This window comes from Sturnira hondurensis, unplaced genomic scaffold, assembly GCF_014824575.4.
Source record: "Sturnira hondurensis isolate 20B ecotype Veracruz unplaced genomic scaffold, ASM1482457v3 Scaffold0006413, whole genome shotgun sequence".
NCBI classification, from domain to species: domain Eukaryota; kingdom Metazoa; phylum Chordata; class Mammalia; order Chiroptera; family Phyllostomidae; genus Sturnira; species Sturnira hondurensis.
Window position 1 is genome coordinate 10,853,835 of NW_028079044.1, and position 26,020 is coordinate 10,879,854.

The following is a 26,020-nucleotide window of genomic DNA, read 5'->3' on the forward strand; positions in this document are numbered from 1 at the left end:
CTTAAAAGTACCTGACTAGCGTCCTTAATGTGTATGTTGTCAACTAATTTGCACAACAACCAAAAATATTCTTTGCATCCAGGTTTTAACATTGGTTCTTCTTCATAATCATCTATCTGTTAAAAAAAATTTAATTTTGTGAAAACATTTTAAAAGGGAAGTAACTTAAAATTACAATTTATTTAAGAAAGTAGGCTTTATAAAAAACACTAAATCCCAACACAAACTAAACAGTAATCAAAATATAAGGAAAAAGAGAACCCCTAATTTTTATAAAATTAGAATAACTAGGTACATGGTGAATAATATGAGACATCCCAGAAAAACATTACTTTTGAATTACTTACAACCTACTTGAAAAATAAGAATAATTGTCCTGCCTGGTGTAGCTCAGTGAGGATTGAGCACAGGCTGCAAACCAAAGAGTCACCAGTTTGATTCCCAGTCAGGGCACATGCCTGAGTTGCAGGCCAGGTCCCCAGTACAGGGTGACCGAGAGGCAACCACACACTGATATTTCTCTCCCTCTTTTTATCCTTCTCTTCCCCTCTCTCTAAAAATGAATAAATAAAATCTTTAAAAAAAGAATAATGCATAATGCTAAATAATGTGATATAAATTCAGAATTCATTGAAAATGTGGAAAACTATAGAACATGAGTATATATAAATCTACCCACATGCAGTGGTCTATTATAGCTTTGAAATCTGAAAAATAAACAAGATAATACATTTCTTACAGAGCTGATAATAGGTTAATATGGAGGAGGAGAAGTAAATTCCTACAATGCAACAAATTTCTGCGATTAGTAGAATTTACATACTAATGTGCTCAGAATTTATTACGTGATAGAAGGCTTTTACAAAGCTAGCATATAAAGTGGAAAGGGAAGGACACTTAAAATCCAGAATATCATAAGAATTTTAAATAAAGCCTGTGACTGAGAAGAGAGCTACATTTATGATGCTTCCTGTCATTCAACTTACTAACACAAGGCTCCAGAACCTACAAAGAACAAATATTATTTCCAAAACAATACCCATGCGAGATCCTCTAGAGTTGAAACCAAAGCAAACAGATTCTACTACTAGGTGTAACATGGTCACAGTATGTCACAATACTGTCACTTTTTTTTTTTAGAAAAAGATTTCACTTATTTCTTTTTAGAGAGAGGAGAAGGGAAGAAGAAAGGGGATAAGAAAAGGGTAAAGGAGAGAAACATTGATGTGAGAGAGAAACATCGAACAGTTGCGTCTCACACAACCCCAACCAAACAGGGACCTGGCCTGCAACCCAGGCATGTGAACTGACATGGAAGAGAATCAGAGACCTTTCAGTTTGCAGGATAATGCTCAACCCACTGAGTCACATCAATCAGGACTGTTGTTTTAAGAACTAAATAACTATCATCACCTTGGCAAAACCATATAAACAACTACTCAAAATTACTGTATATAATATACTGATAAAGTGGGGCAAAGAAAACTGCAAAAATAGAAACCGCTCCCGAACACAGTAAAATCTTACCCTGATAGGTTTGAGTGCTTGAGCATCAGGAAGAAATTTCAACAATGTTGAGGCAGCCAATAGCAGAAAAGAGCGATTGATTGAGTCTCCTCCATCCAGCCCTGATAGAGATAACTTATAAAGACCATTGCAAGATTCATGACGGACTGCAGTCTAAATAAAAAAGCAAGTTAAGAAGATAATCTGAGTTAGTATTAAAAAGTTAATATTAAGGTTAGTATGTTGACAGAAACAACATTAAGTGGCTTCTTTAGTAATGTATTGTAAAATGCAATGTTCTGATCATATACTCATGCATGTAAATATATAATCAAATAAAATACCTCAAAGTATACAGTAATATGTAAAAACAAATTTAGAAACCCCAAATATGGCTGCAAAATGAAACCAAATAAGCATAACAATAGACAAATAGAAAAGGAATTGAGGAAAAGATATACACATACATTTATTTAAAAGATTAAGTAACAGGGTAAGATACTTTCATATCAGGCAGCAATTTAGAAAGTCCTTAAATAGAAAATTTTATACATTCCAAGGGATCTTCCCAAATGTCAGAGTGGTTCTCTAGGACACAGGGAGAACAAGAACACATAGACAACAATTCACAGCTAATGTTTTAGACAGTGCTGTCTAAAAAAGATGTGATTGTGGTGACTAAGTGATAGGGTGTGTTTCTACTATTTCATTTACGAATACAGTGTAATATCAAGATATGATTTGTGAAAATTATATTGTCCTCCTTAGTGTCCATAATGGAATAAAAAGAAAATACATTTGACTTATTTTTACTTTCTTCTGTATCTAAAAATATATTCTAATTAAATAAAAAACAATTTCTCTAAAGCACAAATTACCAAAATAAATGATCAGGTACCCAGAAAAATTTGGTTTTTTCCCCTGACCAGAAAAAAAACAAAAACATACAAAGCAAAATAATCACTCTGTAAACAACTATTTCAGAAAAAGACAATGAGTGGTACAGAATATTTTAAAATATATTTTGATCATGCCATTACAGTTGTCCCATTTCCTCCCCTTCACTCCCTTCCACCCTGCATAACCCTCCCCCAGCCCCCCTTTAGTTTATGTCCATGTGTCACAAGTTCTTTAGCTTCTATATTTCCCATACTATTCTTGCCCTCCGCATGTCTATCTTCCACTTACCATCTATGCTACTTATTCTCTGTACCTACTCCCCTCTTCTCCTCCTCCCACTCCCCTGTTGCTAACCCTCCAGGTGATCTCCATTTCTATGGTTCTACTCCTGATCTAGCTGTCCACTTAGTTTGCTTTCGTTTTAGGTGTGGTTGTTAATAACTGAGTTTGCTGTCCTTTCACTGTTCATACTTTTTGTCTTCTTTTTCTTAGCTAAGTCCCTCTAACATCTCATAGAATAAGGGCTTGGTGATGATGAACTCCTTGAACTTCACCTTATCTGAAAAGCACTTTATCTGCCCTTCCATTCTAAATGAAAGCTTTGCTGGATAGAGCAATCCTGGATGGAGGTCCTTGCCTTTCATGACTTGGAATACTTCTTTCCAGCCCCTTCCTGACTGTAAGATCTCTTCTGAGAAATTCGCTGACAGTCTGATTGGAACTCCTTTGTAGGTGACTGTCCCCTTATCTCTTGCTGCTTCTAGGATTCTCTCCTTCATTTTCATCTTGGCTAATGTAATTATGATGTGCCTTGATGTGTTCCTCCTTGAGTCCACCTTCTTTGGGACTGTGTGAGCTTCCTGGATTTCCTGGAAGTCTATTTCCTTTGCCAGATCGGGGAAGTATTTCTTTATTATTTGTTCAGATAAGTTTCCCACTTGTTGCTCTTGCTCTTCACCTTCTGGTACCCTTATAATTCAGATGTTTGAACGTTTCAAGATGTCCTGGAGGTTCCTAAGCCTCTCCTCATGTTTTTGATTTCTTGTTTCTTCATTCTTTTCTGTTTGGTTGTTTCTTTCTTCCTTCTGGTCCACTCCCTTGATTTGAGTCCCACCTTCCTTCCCATCACTATTGGTTCTCTATGCATTTTGCTTCATTTCACTTAGTGTAGCCTTCATTTTTTCATCTAATTTGTGACTAAAACCAACCAGTTCTGTGAGCATCCTGATCACCAGTGTTTTGAACTGTGCATCTGATAGGTTGGCTATCTCTTGGTCACTGAGAAGTACTGGCTCTGGGACTTTGAGCTGTTCTTCTGCTTGAGCCATCACCTTTTGGTCTGGTCATGCCACACCTGTTACATTATGAGGGGCGAAGCCTTAGGTGTTCACCAGGGTGGGGCAACCCACCTTGCTGGGTTGTAACATTGTATGTGGGGGCGGGGTCAGAGAGGGAGCCGTGGCTTTTGTTCTGCTCTCTCTCAGATTTTGGTCCCCTCTGCCACATCCCACAAGCAAATTGGGCCCTTCTGGTGCTGGTTCCCGGGTGTGTGGGCTTGTGTATGTTCTAGGACCCTGTGGATCTCTCCAACAAATTCTGTGAGGCTGAGTCTCTCCCAGCACCTCAAACCCCCAAAAGTTCCTCCAGCTGGTGCTTTTAGGCTTTAATTCCCCTTGCTGGGGACCTGGGTTGCGTGGTCTGTCTCACTGCTCGTTCCTCTGCCTGGTTTATCTGAGTGTGAATGTGTGGCTGCAGTCAGCCAGCTGCCTTGCGCCCTCACTGGGTCTGCCCATTGCCACCCTGCACCTGGGATCTACCAACCACCGCCTATGCACTTGAGTTTGCTAGCAGCCACCGCTTTTTCCTGCCATGACCCCTCTCCACCAGCCGCCAACTCTGCCCCTCTTACTGGTCTGGATGAATGGTTCATTGTTGTCGGGACTTGGTACAGTTTAAATATCTGTCTGTTTTGGTTGTGTTTTTGTTTCTAAATCTTTGTTGTCCTTAAACTTGGTTGTGCGAGGAGGCAGTGTTTCCACCTACACCTCCATCTTGGTACAGAATATTTAATATTCACACTTAAGTGTACACAGTTCAAGAGACTCTAGATCTTAAAGAGCTGAAAGAGCACATTCTACATAACATGATACATTTATGGAATCATGTCTACTTGTTTTATTAGCTCCTTTTTATTGTCAATGTTAACAATATTAAAAAGTATGAAGAGTAACTACTAATCTTAAATCTTTAACTTACCTCAGGAATAAGGAGGGTCAATTTCTTTAGCCAATCTTGTAAATGATCACTGTCAGCAAGGCTAGATTTCACTAAAGAACAGCAATGAGCCCAACTCACCAAGAGCCACATTGAATAATGTGAAACTAAAAATTAAAAAAGAAGAAGAAAAATTCACCTATAAAGGCTGGTACTGTAAACAAAAATGTTATATATATAAATGTATCAAGTTATCCAAATCTTTACCTATTAAAAATGAACTTTCTTGAACCCTTACCTTCATGTCTAGATCTGTGATCAGACTGAGCTTTCAAAACTCTGTAAATAAAGACATATCACCACTAATTAAATTCAGCAAAAAAATTAAAAGTAACTCAATTTTTTATCACATATCATTTAAAGTATATACAACTTTTCCACTAAAATGATTACATTTTAAGAAAGCTACTTTTATTTTTTTTCTGTGATATTTATTTTTCTTTTAAAATTCACTGGTAAAATCTTAGCACAAACACCAAATAAATGTTCATTTAATACACAAAATTTGAGTGATACCAACACTGAGTCACAAAAGTGAACCCTCAAAAAGTGCTCATGCTTTAGTTACTAAAGAGATGCATATTACAAAGAGAAAGGTTATAAAGTCTTAGTCTAAACTTCAGACTCAAAAAAATAAATCAACCACTGACATAAAATGCCCTTCCTTTGACAGGAAAAAAATTCTGAGATGTTCTAAATTAAATTATAGCAGGCCAGAGAATGAGAGAAAAAGACAAGAGTATTTAACTAGTTCATAGCTGTGAGCCAACTAACAATAAACTGCTCACATTCCTGAATGCACACTGGAGCTTTGAATTAACTCATGACTACTGACCTCAACAAATCAAAAGTAGTCAACAGTTCTTCCTTAGGAACTATGCACCTACCCTAGAACTGCTCTTGCTTTATTTTCTCCTACCATCCCACTTATCTGTATCCAAAGTAAATTATTTTTTCTTTAAGATTTTATTTACTTATTTTTATAGAGAGGGGAAGGGAGAAAGAAAAAAAAGAATCATCAGTGTGTGGCTGCCCCTGACGCCCCCCCCTACAGGGGACCTGGCCCTGCCCACAACCCATTTCCTGACTGGGAATGGAACTGGCAAGCCTTTGCTTCTCAGTCCAGCGCTCAATCCACTGAGTCACTGGGTCACGCCAGCCACAAATCAATGTAAATTCTTTCAAAACAAGTTACATCTTTCGCCCTGGCTGGCATAGCTCAATGGGTTGAACATGGGTGGCGAACCAAAGTGTCGCTGGTTCGACTCCCAGTCAGTGCACATGCCTGGGTTGCAAGCCAAGTCCCCACTTGGGGGCACATAAGAGGCAACCACACACTGATGTTTCTCTCCTTCTCTTCCTCTCTCTCTAAATATAAATAAAAATGAAATCTTTAAAAAAAGAAGAAAAAAAACCTTACATCTTTCTTCCCCCAAACAGAATGTGTAAGAGCCCGTCAACTCCAGGATGGCCAACTCCACCTAGCCCTGTTATTGGTGATTTCATGCCTGTGTAACAACGGGGTGTAGGCTGGGAGGCCCCAAGGCCCCCAGGATGGGTATTGTAGTGGGGAGCAGCCAGGGCCCCCCAAAAGTCTGGCTGGGGGATGGGACACATGGAGCAGGGCCACTGAGAATTAGTTTGCGTATCAGTAACAGCATACTAGTCTTCACATTTATATGCAAAGTGACTATTTTGCATATCAACAGCAGCCTAGCTAGGGAGATGGGGATGACTTTGACCCACAATGTAACTGTGAGGCAACTCTCCTTACAGATCTTGAAGATGATTCACTCCATGCCAGGGGGCCTTGCCTAGGACTTAACTGTAGTAGCCAAGAAAGGGTGAAAACTGCAGGAGTGCTGGCAGGTGTAGCTAATTGTGGGAGGAGTTAGAAATGGGGTTATGGAGGAGGTTCCAGGCTGGAATTTAAACTAAAGGCAGGCCGTCAAGTGAGATAGAAGACAACAGGCACAATGCAGGCCTAGGAAAGACAATGCAGGACTATGCAAGGGGATGATTCGAGACCATGTGGGTAGAAGGACTCCCGCTGGTGGGCCATGAGTAGGTGCTCCCAAGTTTTGGATTAAAAACTGGAGATCCCGGTGACACAGGTGATGGTGCTGGGGACTGCAGGAAACCTGCCCAACCAAGCATGGATTACTGGGAGAAATTGGGAGTCTAGAGGAGCTACAGACTTCTACTTTTTTTCTTGAGATACAGTACCCCTGAGACTGGCTTAGTTGGGAAAAGTGGAATAAGGCAGGCCTGTGAGTGGTGTGTGTTTGTGAGTGTTTTAGAGGGACTGGGATTTCAACAGCAGCATTTCACCATTACTCTAAACCTGCATAACTTTTGAATAAATAGTTCCTTTCCTTTTTATCAAACTCTAGCATTGAGAACCACATTTCCTAACATCTGGCAGCGGGCAAGATGAACCTAGTACAGACAGAACTTGGGGAAGGGAGCTTACTTAAGTAACAGCATCTTGGCCCCCCACAAGTCCATTCTGTAACACCTGGACCCAGTCCTTTTCTGATTAGCATTTGCTCAACAAACCCCTTCAGAAAAGCTTTCAGCCATGAAAGTTTGTTTAATGCTTTTGTATTGTTAGTGCCAATCTCTATTATGAATAGTGAAAAGTGAATTATTAAAAGGTAGAGAAAACTGACTAATTCAATTTAATATAATTTCACTTCTATTTTCCCAATATTTTTAGTTACTTCAATGGAAAATGTACTACTTCAATTTAAAGAAAACTAAATATTAAAATTTTTATTTTAAAATGATCTAATATAGATTATTTGTCCTACAGTTTTTTTAAAAATCACTAATCTCTAGCATTCCCACGTTTTAAAAAATGTATTACACAAAACACATTTCAAACATTCCAGAAAGCAAGGCTCATTCATATTATTAATTTTAAAGTAAAAGTTACTAAAAATTTTAAATACTGTAAATCAAGTATTAATAATAAATCTAGTATATGTTCCATTTTTCATTTTTATCCTATTGATACAGTTTTTACCAGACGAGAATACCCATCTATCTGTTAAATCTGTAGCAACAGACAGTTTTTGATAACACAAACAAAAATTTGTTCTGGCTGCCTCAATTGATACAAAACTCCTAGTGTAGTATGAACTGAGGGTGAGGGGGTGGGAGCTTACAGATTTTAACGAGTTCTTTAAAAATGGAACTGCTGGCCCTAGCCAGGTGGCTCAGTTGGTTAAAACATCATCCTGACTCACCAAAGTTGCGGATTCCCAGTCAGGGCACATACAAGAACCTATGAATGCATAAATAAGTGAAACAACAAATCGATGTCTGTCTCTCCCTTCTTATCTCTCTCTCAAATCAATCAATTAGTAAGTAAAAGTATAGAACTGCTGAAATCAAAACAAGAATTGCCACAGAGGGAACTAGCTTGGATAGCAGCAATTCTGCATATTTATTTTAAAAAATTCAATCAAATCTGCATATTTATTTTTTGTTGTGTGCAGTTAACAGAGTCAATGGAACAAAAGCCAACTAAAGTAGTCACTGACCAATGATTTGCTGTAACTCAATATACTATAGTGTATGGGATACTGAGTTAGGGTGTGTATAGGAGGACAAGTAGGGAAGAATTAAGAAATAAATTTAGCTAGAAAATAACTGGTGGCTGGGGTGTTAAAAGTATTTTATCACACAATTCAAGGGCATATTATAGCACTTTCTTCATTTACCCATGTTATCCATTCATAGTTTTTTAGGAACTGAGGTAAGGTGCCTTGCATGAAAATAGAATGTGAAACAAAATAACATAGTTCATATACAACTTTTTGAGTCTGGTGGGGCACAGCAGATATTGATCAAGAAATAAATGGGAATTCAATTACAACAGACACTAAAGTACATTAAAAAAATTATCTTTAAAAAATCATGCTATTTATGTGCAACTAATGCCAATGAAGGTGACTTTTTTAACTGAAATTATTTTAATAGTATCTAAAAACATTTAATTAGCTATTGGCAATATTAAAAACTTTTAAAGGCATTTACATTAGCTTTATAAATCATTTGACAGTACAATGTCAAACATCAGCCCAACATAACACCTACAGAATACTAAGAAATTAATTTTATATACTTTAACATATTTATGTGATTATTTAAGGCATAGAGTCAGATCCTATGTATTAGTCAGCAATTATCATATTCTAATTTCTACATTTTTAAAATTTCCTACATGATTAAAAAAAATTTCCAACATAACTCAAGTAAGTGAAATCCTATCACATGCTTTAATTATATTCCTATATACACATTTCCAGCTCTGTCCACTGAGGGTCTACAAGCAAGGAAATACTGATAGCAATGAGTATACCAAGCACCCACATTTTTGAGGTTCCCCACTAATAGGAACTATGACTTCTTAAAAAAATGGCTGATTCTAGGAATAAGGCAGGGGGGATACTACAAGCTTAGAAGACAAGGAAAAAACGATTCCTCCTCTCCACACAAAATAATGGGCTATGCCAAAAGGACTCATGAACAAGCTTGATGAGTCCAACTCAGGTATATTTTGAGCAAAGTATTTAGTAATGAATCATATGGTTGATTCATTATGAATTCATTTTTTTCATATGAATGAAAAAAATCCAAAATGGTAATAAATAAAAGGGAGGAAGAGAAAGCACTTTCTCACAACAGAATGTCAACTAGTAAACACAAAAGAAATGGTTAGAGTTAGAAAATCAATACTTTGTAAACATACTAATATCTTTAATTCAGGAAAGAATCATCACTGAATGTTAAAAAAAATGTTAATGAATGAAACTCTAAGGAGCAGAAATTTTAAGCAGTTGCAAAATATCTCCCCACTGGTTACTTTTAATTACAAAATAGAAAATCAGAAACCTTATTGAGGAGAAACCTAAAGGACACCAGGTTAACTGATCAAAATTAGTATCACTAATAATGGGACACATTGACATCATCAGAATGTATTGGGAAAGACACATTACTTATGGAGTATTCCTGTTAATATTTATAATCTGAATTTAATCACAGGAAAACAATGAATCAGGAAAACAAACTGAAAGGTCCATTATAGAAGACTTGACTTGTACTGGTCAGAAATGTTAATTCATCAAAGAAAGGTTAATAAAGTAATCTGATTAAAGGAAATGAAATGAATATAACAACTAAATGCAGCAGTAGTACACAATCCTAAACCAGAAAAAGAATTGTTATAAGAATATCAACAAGACAATCTGAAGATCAATGGTATATTAGATAACACTGCCTAAACTGAAATATTTAACTATAGTGGTCAAGAAGATGTTCTTGGTTTTAGGAGATACACACCAAAGTATTTATGAGTTAATGGTCATGATGTCTAAAATTTACTCTGAAAGATTTAGGACGATCTGTAAATAAATGCTTTTGCACACACACACACACAAAGAAAAAACACACTCATGATTATGCAATAAAACTGGCAAGATGTTTATAATAATATGCAAATTTAAATAAGCAGTATAGGAGCTCATTAAGGCACTCTACAATTTTTCTGTTAAGTATTAAATTTTTTTCAAAATGAAATTTTAAAACACTATAGTCTTACTATAAATACATACATAAGTTATATTAAAATATCATACCTAGGAGCCAGATTATCATATGTATAAGCAACAGACATAAGTCGCTGAATCAAAGTGGTTCCTTGCACAAGAACAAGAAATACCTTTAAAACAAAAGAACAGTTTAAACATCTTTAAATGCACTGAAATACAACACTTCAATTTTAACCCAAGACTCTAAATTAATTTTGATCCACGACAAGAAAAGGAATATCCTAAGAATGGCCATTTGAAAATACAATTGAAAAGTCCATGGCCATACCACCCTCAACATACTCAATCTTGTCTAAACATACAGTAAAAATATCAAATATTAGAAAACCAGAATTTTGTATCCAACCTTAAGACAGCAACTTTAACTAAAAAAAATTTGAAATAGACAAAACTATTCTTTATATTTGATCCACAATTCTCTGCGTGCATGTCACCCAACTGGGTGAGAAGAGTATTGAGTATTAAATGAGTGGATTTTTAGGGCATGAGTAAGGAATTGAACATTTTCTACTTTTAAAACAAGAAAAAAGTCAAGCAATGGCAGATTCCTCAACCACACTAAAATACAGAAAATATAATACAGAGTGTATATTATATGACACAAAGTATGGATTTTAGACTTAAAATCCTGAGGTTCAATGTTGAGTTTGCTAACTTTCAAGCTGCTTGATTCTAATAAATACTTAATTTCTAAATTATAGTTCTTTATCCGTATATAGAAAAAATAATTTGGTAATTTACTGAAATAAAAATTAATGAATCCTTTCTGTAAGTCAGAACTAATTCTTGGCACTTATTAATTATAGCACTGTTCCATCCTAGAATGTCAGACAAGGGCAGCATAAAACAGAGACAGCACTGTAACACAAGTATACACAATGTGGTAAGTGTGCAATGCATGGGAGTAGTAACTAAACCTGTTCCTGGCAAAATCAGGAAAGGTTCAAGAAAAAATATGTTCAGAATTAAATTTGAAAGGTCACTTTGGAATTTGAACCTTCTTAAAGACTATTAAAGAGAACAAATTAAATAATGAATGACAACACATTACTATCTATAGTATGTCAAAACTGGATGACTTTGTCACCAGAATTAGTATAGTAAGAACTTTTGTCCCAAACAGCTTAGATTTACATACTAAGCTCTAATTATTATGAAGAAAATGAACTAATGATGTTATACTTAGTGTAAGCACCTTTTGTGAACTACAAAAACCTAACACTGTCATGTAGATAGAAAAATTCACTTAAAAATAGTGCTTTTAAATGGGTAGTCACTTATGACTGGAAAGAAGGTCATGTGCATATTCAGAATTATTTTCAGTAAGAATGTACTTACAATATTTTTAAAAAACAACTCACTTCTTTTCAAAACTCCTATGTGTGCATACACATACTTACCCATATTTTTTGGACTGTAAGACTGACTTACTCTCTCTCTCTCTTTCTCTCCCCCCGCCACCCTCCCCCTCTATACTCCTTGCCCAAATTTGGGAAGAATAATGGTTGTTAATGCTGCTGCTGAGTTTTATTTACATTTACACTGGTGAAATATTATGTTATTAAATATTTTACCACATTTTTGCTTCAAAATTCCCCCATTTTCCTCCTCAAAAACCTAGTTTCATCTTATGATCCGAAAAACACAGTACGTATTTTACTGTATATAATACACATTTTTTTGCCCAAATTTTTGAGGGAAAAATAAGGGTCAGCATTATACATGGGTAGTACTAATTCTGTACCTAAATAAATGTTTTTAATTTTTAATTTATGCTTTATGTATTAAAAGTGTAACTTTAGAAAGCAATAACCATAGCTATATGTCCAAAAATAAATGCTAAAATTCCTTTATAATACAAAAAACAAGTACATCCAAATATAAACACATAAAAAATTGAATTAAAAAATAAAAGTTTTTTTACTGAAAGTTTTGACCAAAAATGTGGGTGTGCTTATACATGGCAAAATGTAGTACATACATTTATGTTATTAATATCTCAAAAGGAAATCACTACTAAGGATCAAAAGCTTCAAGACTGTGAGTCAATGAATTTGAGTTTCTTGTATTATAACCAAGAATACTAGCATAAGCCATTTTTCCCATTTAACCCTAACATAGTAGCACTGATAGTTTTCCCCACTTAACCCTAAAATTCCAAAAGGGAAATAAGCTTTGGGTTTCCATTTATACCAGCAGTTTCCAACCCATAATCACCACAATATTTCTCTACCAGTAACCAACTCATTACTCTGGTGTTTCTTGGGCAGGTATAAGGTGAGGCACCATTCTCAAAAGATTACAAAATGAGTAAGAGATTTCATTCAAAACTCATCTTCATCTCTTCCCACTTCCTAGTTCACTGACAGTGACTTTGGGAGGGAAATATATGATCACGTGAACAGCAGAATTCAGTCATAAATAATTCTATCGCTGGTTATTGTTCCATTTTCTTCATCTTCCCATCTATCATTTTATGTACTTGCTCTGCAATTCTAGGGCTGGTACATGACAAATCAACTACCACCCTTGCCAGCCAGATTCTTATTACCTTCTGTCAACCTATCACTTCTTTGCTGTTTTTCTTAGCACTGCTCCAGAAGTATTTCACCCAGAAAAGGCAGATGGTTTCAGAAGCAGTAGTAGAACCCCTTTATTCAGAGGTCTAAACCCATTTAACAGTATTCCTCCTGTAAGCATCTTATTTCTAAATATCCTAAACTATTCCTTCCATATGTTCTGCAAACCCTAAGGGTGATAAATGGTTACTTGTCTAGGTTACCTCAGTGTTTCCTTTTTTGTATTTTCAGCCCCCTAAAACATACACATAAAACCAATTCTCTATTTTAAACTTCGTCTGTTTGAATACCTAATGTGGTTTGTTTTCCTGAATGGACCCCTAATACACTCAGTATACGAATTACTGTGTCTGAATAATAAACTCAATCCTACAGTTAGAGAACATTAAAATGCGATGTAATTCATTCCTGCATTTTGGATGATGGACTGAAAAGCATTATTGCTTCATAATTACTTCTGCTTTAAAGTGAAGACATCACTTCAGCTGTTAAGTCATACTGTTGTATTGTAGAATAGCATTTCTTTTGCATTAGTGTACTTCATCATTTTGGCAAAACAAAAATACATAAATTCTCTTAAAACGTACATAAGTTCATTACTACAGTTTAATGATAACTTCTGTAAATTACCTCTGTTAATCTTGGTATATGAAGACCTTTGGCATGATCACCAGCAGATTTTCTTGATTTACCAGGCCAAGTTCTTTTCCTATGACTTTCTGCTATACCAGACCAGGCAAAGACATCATGATAAGCTAAATCCAAATCAGATGGATCTACTGCAAATTGGCATATTAGCTTCAGCAAGCAAGCAAGACAGTCTAGTTGCCACTGTGGATAAGAAGAAAATGTCATTTCCCTATTTTAATTAATTTAATATGGCTACTATACAACTTGAAATGAAAGGCAAGAAAATAAAGATAATTATAGCTAATACTTAATCCACATGCTAAAGAATTTTGCTGAATAAAAGAAAAGATACAGGGCCCTGGCTGGTGTAGCTCAGTGGATTGAGTGTGGGCCTGTGAACCACACGATTGCAGTTCAATTCCCAGTCAGGGCACATGCCTGGGTTGCAGGCCAGTTCCCGGCAGGGGACACACCAGAGGCAACCATACATTGATATTTCTCTCTCTCCTTCCTTTCCCCTCTAAAAACAAATAAATAAAATCTTTTAAAAAAGAAAAGATATAGGGTTTTTTAAATGTATCCTAATCAAATGCATTATAATTTCAAAAACAACAACAACAACAACCAAACCCTGAAACTCTAACAAAGATATTTACCTACAAAAGAAATGAATCAAGAGACAAAGTATTACAAGTCATTTCTCCACACAAGATGAACATACTCTATTATTTTGGGGCCAAAGCAACTCTCAAATAATTCTTGAAAAGAATTCAACTGAAACTATTACATTTATGTGTGTATGTTTGAAGTAAAAGAAACATTTCTTAGGTAAAATATTGTTTAGTATAATATGTTTAACTGACCTAAAGGAGTACTTTACAATTTAAGTAAAACACTTTATTTAAATAAGAGTATCACTTAAGAACAAGATGAGATTCAGGGCTTTCTCTTCAATAGTCCTTTTCTTCCTATTTTCCTAACTCTAATACCAAGAAATACAGCAATCCTATACAATTGGTTTTCCAGAAAGGTACCAAGAAATTTAAATGAGGAAAAAATCTTTCAACAAATGGTGCTATGAAAATTGGATAGGTGCATGAAAACAAAACAAAACCTCAACCTTACTCTTCCACACTATGCTTAATCACACTCAATTATTACACATACATATGTAATACATACACCAAGTATATGCATTACTGTGTACCTTACTCAACCATACTATGCCTCCTCACACAACAAAGGACAACAACAATTTAAAAACAAAAACTAACCAGAACGCAGAAAACTGAACTGTATAAAAAGTCCGACAGCCAAGGAGTTAAAGAAGGCACATTTATCCAGACGGGTAGGAGAGGTGAATGAAGGTGCGCAAGGCCAACCCAGTGACGCAGCACACTGTGGAATGACGTAGGGCACACAAGGTGGCTAGCAGACCAGGTGGTCCCACGTTTGCACACAGTTAAACTACGTGAAATTGGGTAGTAGGACAGACTGCACAACCCAGGGTCCAGGTGTGGGGAAATAAAGTCTCAAACCACTGATTGAAAACATCTGTCAGGGTTGAGGGGCCGGGAAAAACTCCCAGCCTAACAAGAGAGTTTGTTGGACAGACCCACAGGGTCCCAGAATGTACACAAGCCAACCTACATGGGAATCAGCACCAGAAAGACCCAATTTGCTTGTGGGAAGCAGAGGAAGTGACTGAAATCCAGCAGAGAGTGAAGCAAGCACCACTGTTCCCTCTCAGATCCCTTCTCCACAAATAGCATCACAATCCAGCAAGGTGGTTTACCCCACCCTGGTGAACCTGAGGCTCTGCCCCTCACTACAAAACAGGCATGTCAGGACAAAAAAAAAAAAAGAAGGCCCAAGTGAAAGAACAGATCAAAGCCCCAGAAAAAATACAACTAAGCAATGAAGAGATAGTCAACTTATCAGATGCACTGTTCAAAACACTGGTAATCAGGACGCTCATGAACTGTTTGAATTTGGTTGCAAATTAGAAGAAAAAATGAAGGCTATGCTAAGTGAAATATAGAAAAATGCACTGGGACCCAAAAATGATAGGAAGGAAACTAGGACTCAAATCAACAGTGTGGAGCAGAAGAAAGAAAGAAATACCCAATCAGAAAAGAAAGAAGAAACAAGAATTCAAAAAAAATGAGGAGACGCTTAGGAACCTCCAGGACATCTTGAAACGTTTCAACATCAGAATTATAGAGGTACCAGAAGGGGAAGAGGAAGAGCAACAGGTGGAAAACTTATTTGAACAAATAATAAAGGAGAACTTCCCCAATCTGGCAAAAGAAATAGGCTTCCAGGAAGTCCAGGAAGCTCAGAGAGTCCCAAAGAAGTTAGACCCAAGAAGGAATACATCAAGGCACATCATAATTACATTACCCAAATAAAAATGAATGAGAGAATCTTAGAAGCAGCAAGAAAAAAGGAGATGGTTATTTACAAAGGAGTTCCCATCAGACTGTCAGCTGATTTCTCAAAAGAGACCTTACAGGCAAGAAGGGACTGGAAAGAAGTATTCCAAGTCATGAAAGGCAAGGACCTACAGCTAAGATTGCTCTATCCAGCAAAGCTTTCATTTAGAATGGAAGGGCAGATAAAGTGCTTCTCAGATAAGGTCAAGTTCAAGGAGTTCATCATCACCAAGCCTTTACTATATGAAATGTTAAAGGGACTTATCTAAGAAAAAGAAGATATAAAATATATACAATAAAATGACAGCAAACTCACAATTATTAACAACTACACCTAAAACAAAAACAAAAACAAACTAAGCAAACAACTAGAACAGGAACAGAACCACAGAAATGGAGATCACATGGAGGGACAACAACAAGAGAGAAGGAGGGAGAACGAGGGGGAAAGAAGGGGAAAGAAGGGAAAAGAGGGGGAAAAGGTAAAGAGAATAAGTAGCATAGATCATATGTAGAAAATAGACAGGGGGAGGTTAAGAATAGTATAGGACATATAGAAGCCAAAGAACTTATATGTGTAACACATATGTATATGTATGGACATGAACTAAAGGGGGGGAATGTGGGTGGGAGGGGGTGTGGAGGGAAGTGAAGGGTGGAAAGTGGTACAACTGTAATAGCATTATCAATAAAATATACTAAAAAGAAAAACAATTCATATGTTTTAGATTGTGCACCATTCTGAGTAATGATAAAATCTCCTGCTGTACTGCTCTGTCCAGCCAGGAGATGAATCATCCCTTGGTTCAGTGTGTCCACACTGTACTCATACCACACCCATTAATCACTAATTAACTGTCTTGTTATTCCAGTGCTCATGTTCAATTAACCCCTGTTCTACATGGCCCCACAATTCGAGAGTGGTGATGCTGCCAGCTTGGGTATGACAAAGAAAAGTTCTAAAGTATATGTATATAAAGGGAAAAATATAGTATATACAGGATTTGGTACTATCCGTAGTTTTCAGGTACCTTCTGGCATCTTGGAACATATCGCCATGGTTAATGGGGCACTACTGTACCTATACCTGGCAAAAAAACCCCAAAAACAACCCCCCCAAACCCACAAGTTCAGTCTTACAATTCTTCATTGAGAATTAACTTCAAAATGAAGTTAATTCTTCAAAAACCAACAAAAATAATTGACAGACTTTTACCTAGGACTAAGAAAGAGAAGAGTGAAGTTACTAAACTCAGAAACGAAAGGTGAAAACATTTTTACCAATTCTACAGAAATAAAAAGGACTGTAAGAGTACTACAAACAATCATATGTCAAAAAATTGGATAACTTCCATGAAATGGACAAATTTCTAGATACACAAAAACTACCAACACTCATTGATAAATAAAAAATCTGAATAATGCTCTCTAATTCAGAAAGAAAAGTACCAATTTCATTCATGTGTGGAAACTAATGAACTAATGAACAAAACAGAGATAGGCTCACAAATAGAAAGCAAACTAACAGCTGTCAGAGGGAAGGTGGCTGAAGGAGTAGAGGAATTGGGCAAACGGTGGGGGGGGGGCGGGGAAAGAAAAAACTCATGGACAGAGAAAACTGTGGTGATTACCGAGGGAAGATGGGGTGGAGAAGGTAAAGGAAAGTATAGTGGGGATAAATGGTGATGGACTGAGACTTGACTTAGGGTGGCAAACACACCATACAGTATACAAATAGATGTGTTAGGAAATTGTGGAAGTGAAACTTGCATGATTTTATTAACCAGTGTCACCCCAATAAATTCAAGAAGAGGAAAAAATGCAAACAAAAATGTCAACTGTAATTGAAAACTAAAATTTTAAAATATTAAAATAAAATCAAATTGCTTTTGAAAACTAAAACCCAGAGAGAAAAAGAAATGAAATTAAAAATCTGAATAGACCCATACTAGTAAGATTAAATCAGTAATCAAAAATTGCCCAACAGTTCCAGCCAAGATAGAGGCGTAGGTGGAAACACTGTGCCTCCTTGCACAACCAAGTTTAAAGACGACAAAGTTTTAGTAAAAAAAAAACCACAATCAAAACACAGAAAATTGAACTGTACCGAAGTCCAACAACAACAAACCATTCATCCACACTGGTAAGAGGGGCGGCTGGCAGAGCAGGGTCGAGCAGGAAAAAGCGGTGGGACCAGACTGGCCCAGGTGCACTAGTGGCGGCGTTGGCAGATCCCACGCATGTTGTGGCAACAGGCAGACCCAGTGGGGGACGCAAGTCGGCTGGCTGACCGAGGTAACACATTCGCATGCAGATAAACCAGGCAAAGGAGCGAGCAGTGAGACAGACCGCCCACGCTAGGAACCCAACAATGGGAATTAAAGCCTAAAAGCACCAACTGGAAAAACACTCAGGATCAAGGTGCTGGGAGAAGCTCCCAGGCTAACAGAGAGTTTGTTGGAGAGACCCACAGGGTCCTGGAAGGTGCACAGGCCCACACACCCAGGAGCTGGCACTAGGGGGGCCTAGTTTGATTGTGGGAAGCAGCAGAGGGGACGGAAATCTGAGAGAGAGTGGAGAAAGCACCATTATTCCCTCTCTGACTCGGCCCCCACATACAGTAACACAACACGCAACCTGGGTTGCCCCACCCTGGTGAACACCTAAGGCTCTGCCCCTCACTACATAACAGGCGTGACCAGACCGAAGAAAAAAGCTCAAACAGAAGAACAGAATAAATCAAAGCTCCAGAGCCAATACTTTTAAGTGACCAAGAGACAGCCAACCTATCAGACACATAGTTGAAACCACTGGTGATCAGGATGCTCACAGAATTGGTTGATTTTAGTCACAAATTAGAGGAACAAATGAAGGCTAAACTAAGTGAAATGAAGGGAAATGCACAGGAAACCAATAATGATGAAAAGGAAACTGGGACTCAAAGCAGTAGACCAGAAGGAAGAAAAAAATGACCAAACAGAAAACAATGAAGAAACAAGAATTAAAAAAAAAATGAAGACAGGCTTAGGAACCTCCAGGACATCTTGAAACGTTCCAACATCCGAATTACAGGGGTACCAGAAGGGGAAGAGCAAGAGCAACAAGTGGGAAACTTATCTGAACAAATAATAAAGGAGAACTTCCCCAGTCTGGCAAAGGACTTCCAGGAAATCCAGGAAGCTCAGAGAGTCCCAAAGAAGTCAGACCCAAGAAGAAACACATCAAGGCACATCATAATTACATTAGCCAAGATTAAAATAAAGTGAGAATCCTAGAAGCAGCAAGATAAGGGGACAGTTACATACAAAGGAGTTCGCATCAGACTGTCAGCTGATTTCTCAAAGGAGACCTTATAGTCAGGAAGGGGCTGGAAAAGAAGTATTCCAAGTCATGAAATCCAAAGACCTACATCCAAAACTGCTTTATCCAGCAAAGCTTTCACTTAGAATGGAAGGGCAGATAAAATGCTTCTCAGATAATGTCAGTTTCAAGGAGTTCATCATTACCAAGCCCTTATTCTATGAGATGTTAAAGGGACTTATCTAAGAAAAAGAAGACAAGAAATATGAACAGTGAAAGGACAGCAAACTCTGTTATTAACAACCACACCTAAAACAAAAGCAAACTAAGAGGACAGCTACATCAGGAGCAGAGCCACAGAAATGGAGATCACCTGGAGGGTTAGCAACAGGGGAGTTGGGGGAGAAGGTACAGAGAATAAGTAGCATAGATGGTAAGTAGAAAATAGACAGGGGGTAGGGCAAGAATAGTATGGGAAATATAGAATCTAAAGAACTTGTGACACATGGACATAAACTAAAGGGGGGGGGATTGTGGGGTAGGGGGTGTGCAGGGTGGAGGGGAAACGGGACAACTATAATGGCATAATCAATAAAATATATTTTTAAAAAATCTGCCAACAAAGAAAAAGTCCTGAACCTGACAGCTTCACTTGTAAATTCTACCAAATACTTAAACAATACCAATCCTTCTCAAATTTCTCCAAAAAGAGAAGAGGGGACACTTCCTAACTCATTCTATGAGGCCTACATAACGCTGATATCAAAGCCAGACAAGAACAGTACAAGAAAACAGCAAACCAACATCCCTCCTGAACACTGATAAAAAAAATCCTCAACAAAGTATTTCCTCAACACAGAACTCAGCACAGAACTCAGCAACATATGAAAAAAATTATGTACCAGAATTAAGTAGGATTTATCCTGGAATGAAAAGACGGTTCAACATACAAGAACCAATCGACGCAATACCACTTCAACAAAATAAAGGGAAAAGGTCACATGATCATCTCAACTGATGCAGAAAAAGTATTTCAAAAAATTCAGCATCTTTAGTGAAAAAATACTCCAAAACAGCGATACAAGCAAACTATTTTAACATAAAAATGCCATATATGAAAAACCTATAATGAAAAGCATACTCTATGCTAAAGACTGAAGCTCTTTCCCTAAGAGCAGTCAGTAACAAGGAAAGGCTGACCACTCTCACCGATTCTATTCAATATAACTGGTGAAGTTTTGGCCTAAGCAATTACGCAATAAATAGAAAGAAAAGGAGTGATTGTTAATGAGTTTCTTTTATGGGTGATGAAATTGTTTGGGAATTAGTGGTAACAGTGGCATAACAGCAAGTATACTAAAAATCACTGACTTGTACATTTTAAAAGAATTATATTGTATGTGAATTATATCTCAAAAAATTAAAAGTATACCTCAACTAAGTTCACTTTAAAAGAAAAAAAAGAATGATTCTGAATTATATTTATCACATTAACAGCGATGTATTATAAATATCAGTTGACTTAAAGCAATTTATGCCTCAGGCATGCCTCACATCTCAGATGCTGCTATATAAAGTGTGAGGTATGGTAGTAAAATTTGATTAGTAATATTTTTTTAAAAGTGTCCTCAAATTGTAAGAGAAACAAAGAAAACTTTTAGGATGATTCCCCGTAAACTTCATTCAAAACTAAATTTGTGTATTTAATAAACAAAATTCCTATGAATGACATGTAACTACTCCTTAAAGATTTTATTTAAATACTCCCACTTTGCCAAAGAACTAAAAGGCACCTTGTTAATTCTGAGATTAACTGGTCATGAAAGACATGATTAACAGTGAAACAGAACAAACATTTAAATTATAAGACACAGCATTATAATAATTATGGTACAGGTACCTTTACTAATAAGGAAATATCTGTAATAAAACACGTAAAATAAAAATGTACCAGTTTTCATTTCAAAGTATTGAAACAAGTGGTAAGATAGCAATTGTTTTCTAAATGTATTTTCTTTTATTAATTTTTTTTTCAGCTTTCAGAATTAGAAATGGCCTTGGTAGGGTGGCTCATTTGGTTGGAACATTTTCCTAGACACCAAAAAGATTGTGGTTTTGATTCCCAGTCAGGGCACAAACATAGGTTGTGGGTTTGATCCCAGGTCACGGCGCATACTGAAGGCAATCCATCAATGTTTCCCTCTCACATCAATGTTTCCTTTTCTCTTTCTCTATCCCCCTCTAATCAATAACATACCCTTGGGTAAAGATTAAGAATTAAAAATGTCTCGGAAATCACAGCTTCCACCAATAATTTAATATGTACCAGCTGATTACTGCAACTACCTAATACAATGAAGGTGGTTAAGAGAACAGTCTATACATAATTAATCACTAACCTTTTAGAGGTATTAGTATTTTATATCAAATCAAGAAACCTGACTCCCAGGTTCCAAGGTAATTCTTAAAAAAAAAGTACTAATAAATTAATATTTGAATGGAATGTTTGATATCCATTTGATTTAAAACCAGAAGGTGCAGTATAGCATTATGAATTTTTATTATTTCACAAGTAATTTTACTTTCCTAAAATAATACAATGGTGCTTCTTCATAGGAGTTAATAGGAGTAAATAGGAGTAAATAAGAGTAAGAGTAAATAAGAGTAAATAAGAGTAAATAAGAGTAAATAGGAGTAAAATAAGTTAATAGGAGTAAAGCACCATTTGTTAAAATTATAATTTTGTTGAGGACCAATAATTTTGTAAAATACTATAAAAATACTGCAGCTACGTCATATTGTTTTAAAATTTTCTAAAAGCTGCCCTGGCTGGTGTAGCTCAGTGGATTGAGTGCAGGCCTGTGAGCCAGATGATCTCGGTTCGATTCCCCGTCAGGGCACACGCCTGGGTTGCAGGCCAGTTCCCAGCAGGGGACACTCGAGAGGCAACCATACATTGATATTTCTCTCCCTCTCTCCTTCCCTTCCCCTCTAAAGATAAATAAATAAAAAATATTTCTAAAAACTTCCTCTTAATTTCTACACCCATATGAAGAACAGTCAAAATGGTCTGAATACACATTTTTTAATATTACTGCTATAGAAAAAATTGGTGAAAGCACAATGAAAGAATGAAAAAGAATGTTTTCAAAACATTAAATACCTATACCAAGTTTTTAAAAAAGAATATAAAGTATTACTATATTAATTTTAAAAAATAAAGATAAAATGTTTATGATTAGACATAGTTCAGAGCCATTAATTATAGTACTTAAAAAAATGTTTAGCCCTGGCTGATGTAGCTCAGTGGATTGAGTGTGGGCCTGTGAACCACAGTGTCACTACTTCAATTCCCAGTCAAAGAACATGCCTGGGCTGCAGGCCATGTCCTCAGTAGGGTGTGCACTAGAGGCAACCACATGCTGACATTTCACTCCCCCCCTTTCTCCTTCCCTTTCCCTCTCTCTAAAAATAAATAAATAAAATCTTTTAAAAAATTTTAAAGGCGATGACACGGAGAACTCTTATTGCATAATTACTTTATCAGACTTTTAAAAAAATAATTTCTACTATACTCCATACTCTTCTTTGCTATAGTACTATTGCAAAAGTTATACTTGCTAATGAGAGATGGAAATACTTAAAATGAGATAACTATTATAACTAGCTAGAAAAGTAAATTTTCACTTACCACAGTCCAGGATTCCTGCTCTTTAGGCTCCAGGATTCCAGAATTAAAAATTTCTAATAACTGTTGAAGCCCTCCAGCAGCAACAAACTATAAACAATTGTGAACATGATGGTAAGAGAAAGCAGCTATGTGATGAAGACCTGTTTTTTGATTCAGTAACTGAGTATGTGTATGTGTGTGTAAGTAAAGTATTATGTATCTCTCATTTAAGAAATTTCTTTGAATTAAGTAAACGAAATAACTTCTATACAAAGTAATAATATAAAGCCTACTTTTAAGAATTTTTAAAGTAGATTCTTGCAAAAATCTATATTTCTATATATTCCATTAAGCATTTGATCCCAAACAAGGAATGCCATAACACAATATAGTCTAATGAAGAAAACATGTAAGTGCTAAAAAATAGAAGCACCAAGGCATTAATATCAGCTTACAGTGATTTAGAGTAATACATAATTTTAAAACTACACTTTAACAAATTAGTTTAAAACCAACAAATATTTATGATACCTTCTTTTGAAAAAATAAAAATAAATTATTTTTATCAATATACTGCAAAGCACAAGCTCCAACCTTGCAACTCCAGGAATTTTTACTGTTTTCCACTTGATCCTCACTGGAGTCATCAGAGTCTGGATAAAGATCACTATAACTTCCCTATGGGAAAGGCAAAAATACTAGTGAGAGAGAATGGCAAGGGAAAAAATTATTCTGGAGATAAAAGATAACACAATCTGGCCCTGACTAGGTAGCTCAGTTGGTTAGATCTTCATTCTGATACACCAAGGTTGTGGGTTCCATCCCTGATCAGTGCACATACAGGAAGCAAACAATAAATGCATAAATAAGTGGAACAACAAACTGATGTTTCTCTCTCTCTCTCGAATCAATTAAAAATAAATAATTAAATAAAAAGATATAACTGGAATTTTGCTCCAGAGATAATACAAATATTTAAATATTTAATGATAATAATGGCAATGCAATTACCGTTGACTCTCTCCTTATTCTTCTGTTAGGTTTTCCCAGTGCTTCAATAATTTCCAGGGCATATAACAGCTTGTGAGCACTCTTAATTTTGAGGAGTTCTTTCCAATTAAGTCCATCGTTACCCTTGAATTAGTGAAAGAAAAACGTAAGATTCTTATACTAACTTACTAAGGGAAGGCCCCCAAAATTTAAAAAATAGATACTACATAAACACTCAGTTATTACACATACATTGAAATATATTCAAATATGTGAAAAACAATTATACAATAGGTACTGATAGTATGCTTAAAACATGGAAGTCAGCAGGAGGGACTGTATAAAAGAAGGTAGAGATTGACTGTTAAAGAATATATGCATAGACCATGGACACAAATAATAGTAAGGCGAAGGTCAGGGGTAGGGCATGATATGAGTGGAGATGAGCAAAGAGGGAGGAAATGGGGGACATCTGTAATAGTGTCTACAATAAAATTAAAAATAAAAAAACAGAATCAGCCAATGAATGCACAAATAAGTTAAACAATAAATTGTTCCTCTCCCTTCCTCTCTCTCTAAAATCAATAAATAAATTTTTAAAAAGTCCATTACCCATTAAATTTGTTAAACTAAAATTAATATACAAACAGCAGAATAGAAAAAAATGCTAATTTCCAGCCAAGATGGGGGTGTAGCTAGATACACTTTGCCTCCTTGCACAACCAAAAGAAGGACAACAAATTTAGTAACAAAAAAATAATCAGAACTGCCAGAAAACCGAACTTTATGGAAGCCCAACAACCAAAAAATTAAAGAAGAAACATTCATCCAGACTGCTAGGAGGGACAGAGATGGGTAGCCAGGAAGGAGAGGACACATGGCAGAACAGTGGCTAGAGGACTGGGCAAGCAAGGTGGCAGTAGGTGGCCCAGGCAGTACCACATTTGCATGTGGATAAACCGGCAGGAAATATTGGGGAACAAGACAGTCGTGCAAGCCAGGGTTCCAGCACAGGAAACTAAAGCCTCAAAACCTATGACCATAAAAACCTGTGGGGACTGTTGTGGCGTGAGAAACTCACAAGAATGTTGGAGAGACCCACAGAGTCCTAAAACATACACTAACCCACCTATCTGTGATTCAGCAACAGAAGGGCCCAATTTTCTTGGGGGTAGCAAGGGAAGTGACTGAAAACCAGCTGCGTAAATGGCACTGTTCCCTCTCAGACCCTTCCCCTACATGTGGGACCACAATGCAGCAATGTGGGTTGCCCTGCCCTGGAGAATACCTAAGACTTCACCCCTTACTAAGTAACAGGTGCTCCAAGCCAAACAAACAAACAAACAAAAAGCCTCAAATGAAAGAACAGATCAAAACCTCAGAGAAAATACAACTAAGTGGTATAGAGATAGCCAACCTATCAGATGCCGAGTTCAAAACACCAGTAATCAGGATGCTCACAGAAATGGCTGAGTATGGTGACAAAACAGAGGAATAGGTGAAGGCTATGAAAAATGGAATAAAGGAAAATATACAGGGAACCAACAGTGACAAGAAGGAAACCAGGACTCAAATCAGTGATTTGGAGCAAAAGGAAGAAATAAACATTCTACAAGAAAAGAATGAAAAAATAAAAATTCAAAAGAACAAAGAGAAAGCTTAGGAATTTCTGGGACAACTTTAAACGTTCCAACATCTGAATCACACTGGTGCCAGAAGAAGAACAAGAAATTAAAAACTTACTTGAAAAACTAATGAGGAGAACTTCCCCAGTCTGGCAAAGGAAATAGACTTCCAGGAAGTCCAGGCAGCTCAGAGAGTCCCAAAGAAGGTGGAACCCAAGGAAGCACACACCAAGGCACATCATAATTACATTAGCCAAGATTAAAATGAAGGACAGAATACTAGAAGCAGCAAGAGAAAAGGAGAGAGTTACCTACAAAGGAGTTCCCATAAGACTGTCAACTGATTTCTCAAGAGACCTTACAGGCAAGAAGGGGCTGGAAAGAAGTATTCCAAGTCATGAAATCCAAAGACCTACAGCCAAGATTGCTATATCCAGCAAAACTTTCATTTAGAATGGAAGGACAGATAAAGTGCTTCTCAGATAAGGTC

The 26,020-nt window shown here is 36.6% G+C and overlaps 1 protein-coding gene across 2 annotated transcripts in view; it reads right to left on the minus strand.

The window, feature by feature from the left end:
- Positions 1–26,020, minus strand: part of USP34 (ubiquitin specific peptidase 34) — a 241,337-nt gene that overhangs the window by 67,385 nt on the left and 147,932 nt on the right. For both annotated transcript variants that reach the window (XM_037048000.1, XM_037048001.1), the window contains exons 31-39: positions 23,927–24,049; positions 23,510–23,593; positions 22,937–23,023; positions 13,511–13,711; positions 10,329–10,411; positions 4,919–4,959; positions 4,663–4,787; positions 1,528–1,680; positions 12–116 (exon numbers count right to left, since the gene is read on the minus strand). In XM_037048000.1, coding sequence (XP_036903895.1) covers positions 12–116; positions 1,528–1,680; positions 4,663–4,787; positions 4,919–4,959; positions 10,329–10,411; positions 13,511–13,711; positions 22,937–23,023; positions 23,510–23,593; positions 23,927–24,049 — 1,002 coding nt within the window. The remainder of the gene's footprint in view (positions 1–11; positions 117–1,527; positions 1,681–4,662; positions 4,788–4,918; positions 4,960–10,328; positions 10,412–13,510; positions 13,712–22,936; positions 23,024–23,509; positions 23,594–23,926; positions 24,050–26,020) is intronic.